Raw genomic sequence first — 14,446 nt, 5'->3', positions numbered from 1 at the left:
GGTGACATAGTGCCAACTTGCGCTTTTTGCATTTTAGGGGTGAAATATACCCCTTTTTTAAAAATTATTTTTTAGATTTCTGAAAGTGCAGTCACTGTAAGTTTTCACTTCCTATTTCGTTGAACCTTCATCGATTTTCATGAAAATCGGTAAATGGTTAGAGGATACCTCAAGCAATAAAAGTTATATAGCATCAACTTGCGCTTTTGCATTTTAGGGGTGCAATACACCCCTACTTTTTAAATTGTAAAAAATGCAGATTTCCGCATTATGGCGCAAGTAATCTTTAATTAAGAAAAATAAATATTTGTTTTATAATTATGTGCATGAATTACATTTTTTTTTAATTTTTCAAACCTTATAGTAACCAAAAATCCGAAAATTAACAAGTCGAAAATCACGAAAACCTTATTCTTCTATATTTCTGAAAGTGTAGTCACTGAATGTTTTCACCCACGATTTCTTTGAACCTTCATCGATTTTCATGAAAATTGTTGATTAGTTAGAGGATACTTCAAAAAACAAAAGTGATATGGCACCAAGTTGCGCTTTCTGCATTTTAGGGGTGAAATCCACCATTTTTTTTAATGATAAAAATGCAGATTTGAGCATTCTGGCTCAAGCAATCTCGTTTAATTAAGTAAAATAAATATTTTTTTACATTTATGTGCATGATTTATAATTTTTATTAATTTTTCAAACCTTATAGCAACCAAAAATCAGAAAATTAGCAAATCGACAATCACGAAAAAAATTATTCTTTTATATTTCCAAAAAGGCAGTCCCTGAAGCTTTTCACCCCTGATTTCGTTGAACCTCCATCAATTTTCATGAAAACTGGTAAGTAGTTAGAGGATACCTCAAAAAATAAAAATGATGAGGTACCAACTTGCGCTTTTATCCTGGGGGTGAATGTTACCCCTTCTCATGGGTGAACACTATTTTATTAAAAATAACCCCATAATTAGATAGAGGAGTAAATTCTAAGCAAACTTTCTTTTATCAAGTTTATAAATTTTTTATTTAAATAATATTTCATAATTTAATAAAATATTATTGGTACAGTAAAACCTGCCAATAACGGCCACTAAAAATAGAAAACAATATAGAAATGTGGCCGCTAATGCTAGGTTTCCTTTTCCACATCATCATTGTCTTTGCCTTATCCCTATGCGGGGTCGGCTTCCCTAATTGCATTTCTCCACACAATTCTGTCTTGGGTCATATCAATGTTAATCCCCTTTACCAACATGTCCTGCCTTATCGCCTCCCCCCAGGTCTTCTTTGGTCTTCCTCTCCTACTTCTTCCAGGAATCTGCACTTCAGCTATTCTTCGTATTGGGTGATTAACGTCTCGACGTTGAACATGACCAAACCATCTTAACCTATGCTCTCTCATTTTGGCATCAATTGGTGCCACACCTAGACTTCCCCTAATATACTCATTTCTAATTTTATCCTTCTTTGTCACTCCACTCATCCATCTAAGCATTCTCATTTCCGCCACATGCATTCGTTGTTCCTCTTTCTTTTTCACTGCCCAACATTCAGTTCCGTACATCATAGCCGGTCTTATGGCTGTTTTATAGAATTTTCCCTTCAGCTTCATTGGAATTTTTCTGTCACACAACACACCACTCGCTTCTTTCCACTTCATCCATCCAGCCCTAATTCTACTGCATGCATCTCCATATATTTCTCCATTACTCTGTAGTACCGATCCTAGGTACTTAAAACTATTGCTTTTCACAATCATTTCACCATCCAAAGATACCATTTTATTTGTAGTAGCTCCATCTTTAAATGAACATTCCAAATACTCTGTTTTTGTCCTACTAAGTTTTAAACCTTTTTCCTCCAGAGCTTGTCTCCACTGTTCCAGTTTTTGTTCTAGGTCTCTTTCACTATTTCCTACTAACACGACATCATCAGCATACATTAAGCACCATGGAATGTTACCCTGTAGTTTCGTTGTTATCTGGTCCACAACTAATGAGAATAAATACGGACTAAGCACAGAACCTTGGTGCAATCCTACTTTCACATGAAATTTATCAGTCTCTCCCACACCTGTCCTAACACTAGTCGTTACTCCCTCATACATATCCCTCACAATCTTTACATATTCACCAGGGACTCCTTTCTTATTGAGTGCCCACCACAGAATCTCTCGAGGAACTCTATCATATGCTTTCTCAAGATCAATGAATACCATATGAGCGTTTGTTTCTTTACTCCTGTATTTTTCCATCAATTGCCTTATAATGAAAATTGCATCTGTTGTTGATCTACCCTGCATAAAGCCAAATTGATTCTCGGATATTTCGGTCTCTTCACGTATCCGTCTGTCAATTACTCTTTCCCATATTTTCATGGTGTGGCTAAGCAGTTTTATAGCCCTGTAGTTTGTACATTGTTGTATATCTCCCTTGTTTTTGTAAACAGGTACCAGTATACTGCTTCTCCATTCGTCTGGCATTTGTCCGACTTCCATAATTCTATTAAATAGACCTGCTAGCCACCTTGTTCCTGTCTCTCCCAATGCTCTCCATACTTCCCCAGGAATATCATCTGGTCCTACCGCTTTTCCTTTCTTTATTTTTTGAAGCGCTTGAGCCACTTCCTCGTTGGTTATTTTGGTGACCATTGCTGCTACTGTCTCCGTTGGCTCTACAGGCTGTCTGTCAAATTCTTCATTTAATAAGCTGTCAAAGTACTTTCTCCATCTCTTTTTGACTTCCCTTTCGTGAACTAGTATTTTATTATTTTCATCTCGGATACATCTAATCTGATTAAAATCTTTTGCTTTCTTTGCTCTCTGTTTGGCTATTTTATATATCTTCGTTTCGCCTTCCCTGGTATCAAGTTGATCGTATAGGTTTGAATACGCTTCTGCTTTGGCTTTTGCTACTGCTACTTTCGCTTCCTTTTTCGCCACCATATAGTTTTGAAGATCTATGTCGGATCTGGTTTCTTGCCACTTTTTATATAATATTCTCTTCTCTTTTATTTTTCCTTGTACTTCGTTTGACCACCACCAAGTCTCTTTATGCTCAAACTTTTTTCCTGACGTTTTCCCAAGTATTTCAATAGCAGTCTCTCTAATACTACTGGCCATTTTTCTCCAAATTGTATTAGGGCTTCCTTTCACGTTCCAACATATTTTTTCTACTATTCTTCTCCTGAATAGACCTTCTTTCTCATCTTTCAGCAGCCACCACTTGATTTTTTGTGGTCCTCTCCGATATTTTTGTTTAGTTTCGCTTTTTACTTCGATGTCCAGAAGAAGCAGCTTATGTTGTTGGCTTACTGTCTCACTCACTATTACCTTGCAGTCCTTACATTCACGTATGTCTTCTTTCCTTATCATGAAGTAGTCTATTTGGGATTGATGTTGTCCACTTTTGTAGGTAATAAGTTGAGTTTCTCTCTTTTTAAAGAATGTGTTAACAATCGCCATATCCAATGCTGTTGCTAATTCAAGCATGTCATCTCCAGCTTCATTTCTAGTTCCAAAGCCTAATCCCCCATGTATTGTTTCATATCCTGTCTTGGTTTGGCCCACATGTGCATTGAAATCACCTCCTATTATAACTTTCTCCTCTGCTGGAATATCACTCAGTACGTCTCCTAATTGATCATAGAAAGCTCTTCTTTCATTCTCACCCAGACCTGTTTGGGGAGCATACACACACACAACATTCAATACCTCTTTATCAATTACAAATTTCACTGACATCATTCTATCACTCGTTCTTACAACTTCTACTACGTTATCTTTCATTTCACTATCAGCAATTATACCAACTCCATTTCTAGTGTTACTACTCCCTACATACCACAATTTGTATCCTTCACCTAGTTCTTTCGCCCTTTGTCCTTTCCACCTAGTTTCTTGAATACAAGCAATTTGAACTCTTCTTCGTTTGAGCGCATCCACTAACTCCAGACTCTTACCTGTAAGACTACCAAGATTCCAAGACCCTATCCTAATTTTTCTAACCTGTAATGGTGTTCCCCCTGAGATAGTCCTCACCCGGAGATCCGAACGGAGGCTCATTTTACTTCCGGAACATTTTACCTCAGGAGATGCCATCATTTCAGTATAAGTTTTTATTGCGTTTGGAGAAGGTCTTTTCATTATTATGGCCTGAAAAGATTTTTGGATATTTGATGCCTGAATGCCTTTTCTATCAGCACCATACCCTGCCCTGCACGTTTAGCCAATACACCACCAATGCAACCAAAGTGCAGTATTACCCCACACCCGCCTGCATTTTTCTGTATAGGCCAGGATCCCTACTGTAAGGACTGCCCTATAAGCCAATGTATTGTTGCCCGTATCCCGCCGCTAGGAGGCACGTACTTTGGTTATTTCGGGATACGAAATACATAAATACATGTTATTTCGGCACAAATACATAAAATATAATTGAAAATTTATTTATTTTAGTAATTAAAGCAAATCTAATTAAATATAATTATACAAACAAACGGAACATACTAAAACTAAATTCAATTTACTACAATATAAAACAATATCTATACGAAAAAACAACTACAAGAAAAACAGATTTTTTTTTGTTTTACATTTTTTTAGATAAACGAAACATACTAAAACTAATTTAATATAGGTAATACATAATATAAAACAACATACTATAGCTACTACGAAAAATACGCTTATCACTAAAGTATCGTCGTGCTTTCATGCTATATTCAACAAAACCAACTTGGTACAGCCTTTAATTAGATATCGCAAATCACTTTGGCTGATTTTGTCTGCATATATATCATGTTTGAAGAATCCCTTTTTTTTGTGAGACTGGATATAGGACATTTCTCAAGTATGAATTCACATTCATGGTATATCGTTGCTATACAGGGTTAATAATCTGTGCAATGTTATGGTACAGGCTACGTTAAATATGAAGTAAATGTGGACGATATACACTGGTTATTCATTTCAATTTAATTTGATTGTTTTTTAATCGTTTACAATATATAAAATAATTAAAGACATAAAGTTAGGGATTTCAAAAATAAATTCAGTTCTCACTGGCAGGGTGGGAAATAATAAAGTGCCATACAATAGCATTTCATTATAATGCTCATTACAGGCATTACAGGCTGCTCCGTTTGAGAAAAATCATACTCTCAAACTTTGAGAAAACACTCATTCAGTTTCGACCAACCCTGTATTAGGTAAAATTAAACGTTTTGCTAGATTAATAATTTTTAACAATAATAGACTATATTAAAAATCACTTGAACATAAATTGATTTTCTGATGTCAAATCACTACAATTATACAGGGGGTGAATATTGCTATGAAATTTGAAAAAAAAACGTAATTATCTTTTAAACTACTTCGTATAACATCACAAAACCTGATATTTTAAGGAATAAAACATAGAGGAGAATCCAAAAATGTAAAAATATACAGGGTGTTCCATTAAACAAAAGATAATTTTGTTTCACCCTGTCAATATGGGTGGCCCTGTATATTTGGAAATGTATTTAAATTCTGATATTATCTATGCCCCAATCTCACCTATATAAACTTTTTTCGTATCTCCTACAACAAACAACTAATTGGACTTCACACCACCTGTATACATACAAAATCTCCGCTATAAAATTTTTTCAAAGAAAATGTTATTGGTTTTTTTAAAATAACTCAGTTAATTTTTGAAATATGAGATTTATCCAAAAACCATTACAGAGCTAAGTAAACGGTCTATAATACTGTATTAAACATCATTTTCTAAATCCTTTATTTTTTTTTAATACAAGGTGAAATGGCCCCGGTTACATGGTTCTCGCAGTAAAATTTAGGTTTTAAATGTTTCTATCTCGGTTATTTTTTGTCGTAAAAAAATATTAAAAAAAGAAAAAGCTTAAATAAAGTTAAAACTAAAATTTTGTTCTCTACCATTTTTTAAGTATATCGAGTATTTTTGGAGTTATTATCCAAAGAAAATGAAATTCACGAAAATTTGAAAAATTATAATTTTCTTTAATCGTTTTTTTTTTTCAAAAATATGCATTCTAAACCGGTCAAAATTGTTGAAGTTATTACTCATGTTAAAATAAATAAATTTTTAAATGGGTTACTATAAATTTTAATTTTTGTGGAAATGACGTATGTTTCATTTTTCATTCTTCCCTAAAAAACCTGAAAGGGTCCTCTTATTTCCATCATAACTTTCTTAATTTTGATGCTATCGACTTCTTATATAGCTTTTTGATAGTTACCTTTAAGTGCTTTATTAAAATGTTTAGTATCTATATTTAACAAAGTGCATCGTTTTCCTGTTATTTAAGCTTGAATACTAAGATTTGAGTACACGCGGAAAAAAAATATACATTCAATTGCATATAACTCACTTTATATATGTAATAAAGGATTTTTCGAATAAGGAGCTTATTTATTTTTATATTATCTTCGATTTTGGTAATAATAACTTTTTTAAAGAAACTTATGGTTTTTGAGTTATTTATGAAAAACTGCTTTAAAACATGGATTTTTTTTTCAGGAAAAATCAAAACTTTTGATCTTTAATAACTCAAAAACTATTCATTTATTGGAATAACTTTATATAACAAATTTTACTTATAATTTGTCCCTCTATCGATTAGTGGTATTATTTTTAATAAAATAATTTCCACCCCCGAGAAGGGGTGGCATCCCCCCCAGGGTAAAAGCGCAAGTTGGCACCATGTCACCTTTGATTCTTGAGGTATCCTCTACATACTTACCAATTTTCATGAAAATCGATGGAGGTTCAACGAAATCGGAGGTGAAAACCTTCATTGACTCCACTATTAGAAATAATAGAAATAATACTTAGAAATTATTTTTAAAACGGTTTAATCTATTCACATAGAATTTATAATAAAAACCTATGATCATGTACGTAAAACACGAATGAAAATCATGAAGAGAATCATTATAAAATACATCACAACCAAGAGATCATTACAGAAAAAGTATATCAGAGAAGATTATTAAGAATGAAAGATTAGAAAACGGTAACATCGTGGAAAGCTGGTAAAAACTCAAAAATAATATAACTAACCCCTCAACAGAAGCACTTGGAGAGAGGAATCAAGACAAAATGTACACAAAAGAAGAAAGCTTTTTTACAATATTGAACACAACAAACACAAGAGACAATAAAATTAAAAAGGGAACACTGGGAGAGCTTTTCAAAACAGATTGAACACGATTTCTATGAACCATACACAGAAATATATCTAGAGAGATAGAGAAATAAGCCAATATTAGAGAGCAAAAGCAAAATGGTTTCGCCATGATTAATGTTGAGAAATTAGTACCCAATACAAAGAATTGCTAAACTGCAGGTTCCTGGAATAAGTACGAGAGGAAGACCAAAAAAGACCTGGGGAGACACGCTCAGGCAGGACATGTCGGTAAAGGGATTAATATTGATATGGCCCAAGATAGAAACTTATAGAGTAACACAATTAGGAAAGCCAACCTCGCATAGATATAAAGGCAGAGAGAATGATCATGATAAAGGGAAATAAGGAGAGTGATCAGAGGACAAAGAAACGAGATGAACGAAAACGAACAAATAAAAACGAGACACATTGTAACAGAAATATGGACAGACTACTTTCCATCTCTATTTGCTAAGGATAACGATAACGAAGTACCAACACAATAAGTCACGATAAACTAAGAAATTAATATTTGGAAGGGAGAGGTAAAGGAAGAATTAAAGAAATTAAGAGATAGGAAATCACCAGGAGAGGACAGAACATCGAACGAACTCCTAAAGTAAAGGGTAGATCTGTCCAAACAATTATTAAAACTAATCAAAACGTTTTAATAAATGAGTGTAAATAATTTGAACCTTAATTTTATTAAATATTTTTTGTATTTCATTGGGATAATTTTATTTTTTAATGTGAATTTAATTTTGTATTTATTTTGCTGAAATATTAAAGGAAAATACTTACCTAAGATTCTTAACCATACGATTTTGACTAGGTAAATCCAAGAAGTTAAGTAAAAACTGCAGTCTTTCGTAAATTTCTTTTGACTCCATACCGAAGATCCATCCAAAGTACATCATCGTTTCTTTGATTGTGAATTCTCCGTAAAGAGCTATTTCCTGAGGCATGTAACCCACACGCTTACCCGGTACTCCCGAACCTTTTGTACCTAGAAATTACGAAACCAAAATAATTTAAAGGTATTATAACAATATACGTTGGATAGCCAAACATTTAATAAATGTTACTAATAATGAATCTCAGAGGGTTTAGGGTTATTACAATAAAAATTTCGATATTGGATGGAGCTGTGTATTTCGTCTAGAGCTGTATGTGTGTTCTATTCACATCTGCAAAACATTAAAATATAAACAAAACATTCGGACCACACAAAATAAGGGCATTGGACCATGTAGGTACCGGGCTCTGAGAAGCCATATAATCTGATAAAAAAACAAAAATTTATCCTGATACTCTTAGAAATTTAAATGAACGGTCTCATATGTCGACAAATAGGTACACTGCTAAATAAAAAAATCCAAAAACATATTTTTAATATTTTTCAAAAATCTATTGAATGACACCAAACACAAACCGGGGTGGGGCGGGACATTCATCCATTTTGTTTTTATTTTTCTTTTCTTACTGTAGAACGACTTTCCTGTCACTAGCTGTGCTTTCTGATGTTGTGCCCACTGCTTTTCATTGGCATTTTTTCTGATGTCCAATCTCACTTGTATTACGGTATCAGCGGATTACAATATGAGTTAAAATCTGCTTCAAATCACTGTTGTGGATACATACCAAGTCTATCACCTTCTGTCGGGTAACTTGAACATAGTGGCCCTCTTTTTTTCTCGCCCAGATCAAATTTGCTAAGATATTCCTAACATATGGAAATTATAATCCATTATCCTTCTCCTTTTTTATTCAATCTAATTTTATACATATATTATATCTATTTTTCATTGAACAATTAATCTTAGTAATGCATATTTCTCCCGTTCCCTTTATAATCCAAATATTGAAATATGTGTGGTAAAATATTATGTTTTCATTCTGTTTACTACCTCTGCATTCGTTAGTCTATCGGTCCATGATGTTATTTGCATTCTCCTGATTGCGCATTATCCCGAAGAACGGCAGTTCTCGCCAGTGGCGCACAACCCCGTACATGCGACACTATATATACACGAAATTACCGATTTTCTAAACCTGACTGAATTAAAAATTGGGCCACATCCCTTCTAAAAGTACAGGAAAATACTTTACCATCCATAGGACAACCGTCCATTTTGATCCAAGGGTGTGGATTTTAAGGCCCTTCCCATTTAGGGTTTGTTTTATGTTCTCGTCCCCAAAATTCACAAAAATTTGAAAAATTTAAGTCCTACCTTTACGGCTTCTGCCAGTACTTATCATTACCTTTTCAACTCATGTCTAATATTAAAAATCGGTTCGGTTATACCATTCAAAAGTTACCGAGCTCAGAACATTTTATTCAATTTCTGTTTAAAAAGGGGAAAATTGTATGTTTGTGGAAAAGTTATACCGATATCATTTTTTTTTCTGTGTATCAAGAGGGGGTCAGGGCCGATTCAGAACCGGTGTAGTTTGTGACTTTCCACCACCCATAAGCCAGCTATAGGACTGGGTAGGTACACAACGGCATATTTTTTGGGGATATATATCTTAGGTCCAAGGAAAAACAGGAAAACCGCAAATAAACCAAATCAATAGCGTTGAGTTAAGCTTTCAAATGGTGCCTAAGCGATTACGATCAGACATACACACGGCTCAGTATAGCCGAATAACTGATAAAATATACTTTGAAAATTTTGGTTTTTCAACAATTACTCAAAATTTCAACAAACGAATTGCGCGAATAACTAAGCGTTTGTAGGAGGACTCTAGACGCGTCTATCACTGTATACCTCATGTCTGGGAAAATTTGAATTTTTAAGTTATAGGCTTCATAAATGTGGTCAAATCTATTTCCCATAAGAAAAACGGCTTTTCAAGCTCAATAAATCCTGTAATACCTTCAGTTATCATACTTGACCTTAGATGCATCAGATACTACTTGTCAATACGTTTAAATTTCATGTTTAGTGATTAAAATCGGTTAAGCCGCTTCGAAGTTATCAAGCTTAAAATTATAATCCATTTGACCATTATCGCCGAAATGTTTTATGTAGTTGTAGTGGTTACGACGCTAAATTTGATAGGGCACTCCGAGTTCATTTACCGGCTATCTCAATAATTTTTTTTTCAATTTACATATTTCGAATAGAAAAAAAATCTAGTGTACATTCGATGGTCACTAGATCATTTGAGAGATAATGCTACAAAAGGCGACCATTTATAACGGTTACCGTGGAATCGAGAAACATTACATTCAACTTCATACATTTAATTTATAAATAACTTTGAAAAACTTCTGATACAAGAATAAAAAACCGCTAAACGCCGTAAAAATGAGTGGCGCATACAATATTCCAGCTACAAAAGAGCTGATGAGTATTACGTGGCGCGAAAATGTATTTTTATTTTGATGGAAAATAAAATTCTAGTTTAATTTTAAATGATGTGTTTATAATATTTGCTAAATTTGAAGTAAAACGCGCCACAAAAGAGTTTCAAAATACAAACTCTATCAAAGTTACTCTTTTGTGACGCGTTTTGCTTCAAATTTAGGAAATATTATGGAAACATCTTTTAAAATAAATCTATAATTTTATTTTTCATCAAAATGAAAATACATTTTTGCGTCACGTAATATTCATATTAGCTCTTGTAGCTGCAATATTGTATGCGCCACTCATTTTTACGATATTTAGCGGTTTTTTATTATTGTAAGTATCAGATCTCAAAGGAATTTAATTGTTTTTTTTTATTTTAGGTTATTTTAATATCAATGCTTCCAAGACAACAACGATGTGAAACATACATAATGTACAAGAACACTACAATGCATCATAGCATTCTTGTGCAAAACGCTACGATATGGTTAAGGTTTGCAAAGTAGATTCTTAATTGTGTTCTTTGCAATTTCTATTCCGGAAATAATTTCTTCTGTCTAGTCTCCATTTTGTGTTCCTAATTATTTATGTTGTTACTTTTCTATTGCTATGTTGCTGATGAGTGAGTTATTTAAATTTCTTGATTCTTATAAAAATATCAACATTTTTAATTTTCTTAAGTTCTCTACTAATTCCTAATATTCCACTGTAAAAATATTCACATTCACATTTTTTAATAAATTTAAAGAACGTCGAAATATACCTACCATTTGTTTGCTTTAAAAAAATTAGCATCCTATTACTATAGCTAAATCGCTAGCAACTTTAACCTTTAAGGGCGTAAGCGCAAAATTTCTCGCCAATGTGTTTTAAATGCATAATTTTTTTTCGAATCTTGAGAAAATTAATAAGTATTTTTCAAAACTTTTAACACAGAATGAAAGATTGCATTATTACCGAGGACCGGAAGTCCCTGAAAATGCTTACGTTTATTTTAACGACGTTTTACACCTTCGGCAAAGAATTAAGGATTTGCATGAAATGTTAGTATGTTATAGTTTACTTCAAAAAACTAAGACTTGATTTTTTAAAAATTGTTTTACCGTGCCGTATAATTACTTGTAATAGGTCTGGATCCCGCGTATTAAAAAAAAGTTTATTAATAGCAGGCTGAAAATTTGTTAATAGCTTAAGGGTGTCTAGTCGGACAAACTTTGATATATGGGAACACTGGCACAGGGGAAGTTTTAATTGTGGAACAGGTTAAAAATTTGGAACGGTCAGACCACGAAAACGGCACATGTATTTTGTCCGACAGAACAGACCTAAACTCTCCGAACAGAGATTAAACTCTCATGCAAAAATCAGATTGCTATTTATCACCAATTGGGCGTTTTAATGAGTGGAACATGTAGAATATGCCAAATGACAGGAATGATGATAGGTGATAAACATCAGTCTGATTTTTGCACGAGAGTTTAATCTCTGTTCGGAGAGTATAAGTCTGTTCTGTCGGACAAAATAAATGTGCCGTTTTCGTGGTCTGACCGTTCCAAATTTTTAACCTGTTCCACAATTAAAACTTCCCCTGTTCCAGTGTTCCCATATATCAATGTTTATCCGACTAGAAACCCTTAAGCTATTAACAAATTTTCAGCTTGCTATTAATCAACTTTTTTTTCATACGCGGGATCCAGACCTATAAGGGTCAAAATTAAGTTTTAACATGGGCTCTTATGGGAATTCTAAAAAAGTTAATAACTTTTGACCAAAATTTACGATTTTTAATTATTTGTGCTTAAATTAAAGGTTTTTTTGTAAGGAATAACATATTAAAAAATGAGGATTGTTTACCGTACCATTTACTTTTAATTTATTTATTATATAATTAATTCCGTAATTTCCGTAATTTATTATAATTTATTATTATAAAGTATTTAATACTGAAACATATGATTTGAGTATTCTGCTATAAATGCATTGTTACCAACTTTCGCTTGCATATAAGTTTCCCCCCTTTCCTCTGAGAGGCATACCCCGCAACGAAGGTGTAGAACGTCGTTAAGTCAGAGGGGTATAAAAAAGAGACAAAAGAAACTTTTTGGTTATTCTAAGTAATAATCGGTAATAATTTTTTATTAAACACAAACTGTGTTTATACTACTGCAATCTGGACACCAGTTGATAAATTATCAGTTCTTCTTTAACTTAAATTACAAGTCGGTAATAATGTATACAATCTTTTATTCTGCGTTTAAATTTTTCAAAAATATTTATTAGTATTTTCAGGATTCGAAGAGAATGAATGCGTTTAAAATACATTGGCGCGAAATTTTGCGCCTACGCCCTTGATTTTAAGATTTACTGTAAGGCCTTTTATTGTACCTTTTGATAAAAATACATTACCTGGTTTTCCTCCCAGTACCCATATCTCTCCAGTGTTGAGTCTCCGCCTTCCCACGATGCAGGACAAGAGAGTCGTTTTCCCACAACCTGATGCGCCCAGCAGACCATATCTGCAAAAAGAAAAGCGTGCGATTTTTATAAATATCATTGATCGGTTATTGTTTCTACATCAATTTTACGCATGTTTACATCAATGGAAGGTTTCTTGTTATAGTACAGTTTCAACAGAGTCGGACCCAGCAAAATCAAATTTTAGAAATATGCTAATTGTTTCAATATTTATGATACTAGATGGAAGATACGCGAACAGAGATAATAATTAACAGTGACGGCTGCTAGATATTAAGCTGAGGAGCTTCCAAAAAAATAAAAAAAACAAGCTGAAAATGCGAGCATTATCATAACGAAAACTTTGTTTATTTACGTATTTAAATTCATAATATGGAAAATTTCTATTATGAAAAGTTGTTTAGTATTAAATGCTATGTTTTAATATGCAATTATATCCTAATTTAAATATTGTGAACTATAAAGGTACTCTACTCTCGAACGAAATTCATATTTTTTGACATACCTCGAATAAAATTGATAAAATTTAATATATGATGATTGCATCTTAGATTTTAGACCATGCAGATCTTTTTATGAAGAATAACTTTTCTTCGTAAAATTAATAATAAAAGAGTTATGAATGAAAATGGTATTGGTATCCGTAATTTGAGAAAAATTTTCAAATATTTTTTTTATCTTTAGAAGGATGTACAAGTAATAATTGCATATTAGAACATATAGTTTTTAACTCCAAACAACTTTTTATAATAACACTTTTCAATATTGTGAAAAATAAAGATACTTTAATCTTGACCGAAAATATATCATATTTTTTGATATACCTCGTATAATACAGATTTGATATCTAATATAAATAAATAAATACAAAACAAACAGTTTTCCTTGACAATAGTGAACTGTAATTTAACATTGCATTAAGAGGATGGGTACTATTTTCGTCTGCGATGCTATTCAAATGGGGATTCATTTTTTTCGAATCCTGAGAAAACTAATAAGTATTTTTGAAAGCAGAATGAAAGATTACGTTATTGCCGAGGGCGAAAAGTCCCTGAGAACTTCTATAATATTTATTTTAATAAGTTACAGGGGTGAAAAACTAAGAGAAAATTTAGTGTGATATTTAATTTCAAATATCTCATTCAAAATAAACTTTCTATGTATTCTAAGGGACTTTCGGCCCTCGGTAATAATATAGTCTTTCATGCTGCGTTTAAATTTTTCAAAAATATTTACTGGTTTTTCAGGATTCGAAAAAAATGAAGACAATGTCCTTGGTAATATTTTCAAATCTATCTTTGTCATACAACGCACTCAGTCGAATAGAATATCGTCAGCATACTATCAGTCAGACAGTGACAATCAGTGACAATTTTAAATATTTGACATGGCATCGGGAATATTTTAAGTTGTTGATAAAATAA

At 32.7% G+C, this 14,446-nt stretch overlaps 1 protein-coding gene across 8 annotated transcripts in view; it reads right to left on the bottom strand.

The window, feature by feature from the left end:
• Nucleotides 1-14,446, bottom strand: part of LOC114330003 (ABC transporter G family member 20) — a 632,705-nt gene that overhangs the window by 56,992 nt on the left and 561,267 nt on the right. For all 8 annotated transcript variants that reach the window (XM_050645856.1, XM_050645858.1, XM_050645863.1 and 5 more), the window contains 2 exons: nt 12,954-13,063; nt 7,990-8,194 (listed from right to left, as the gene is read on the bottom strand). In XM_050645856.1, the coding sequence (XP_050501813.1) occupies nt 7,990-8,194; nt 12,954-13,063 (315 nt within the window). The remainder of the gene's footprint in view (nt 1-7,989; nt 8,195-12,953; nt 13,064-14,446) is intronic.

This window comes from Diabrotica virgifera, chromosome 3 (genome assembly GCF_917563875.1).
Source record: "Diabrotica virgifera virgifera chromosome 3, PGI_DIABVI_V3a".
NCBI lineage: Eukaryota > Metazoa > Arthropoda > Insecta > Coleoptera > Chrysomelidae > Diabrotica > Diabrotica virgifera.
The sequence above is the reverse complement of the archived record's forward strand: the minus strand, read 5'-3'. Positions and strand labels throughout refer to the sequence as shown.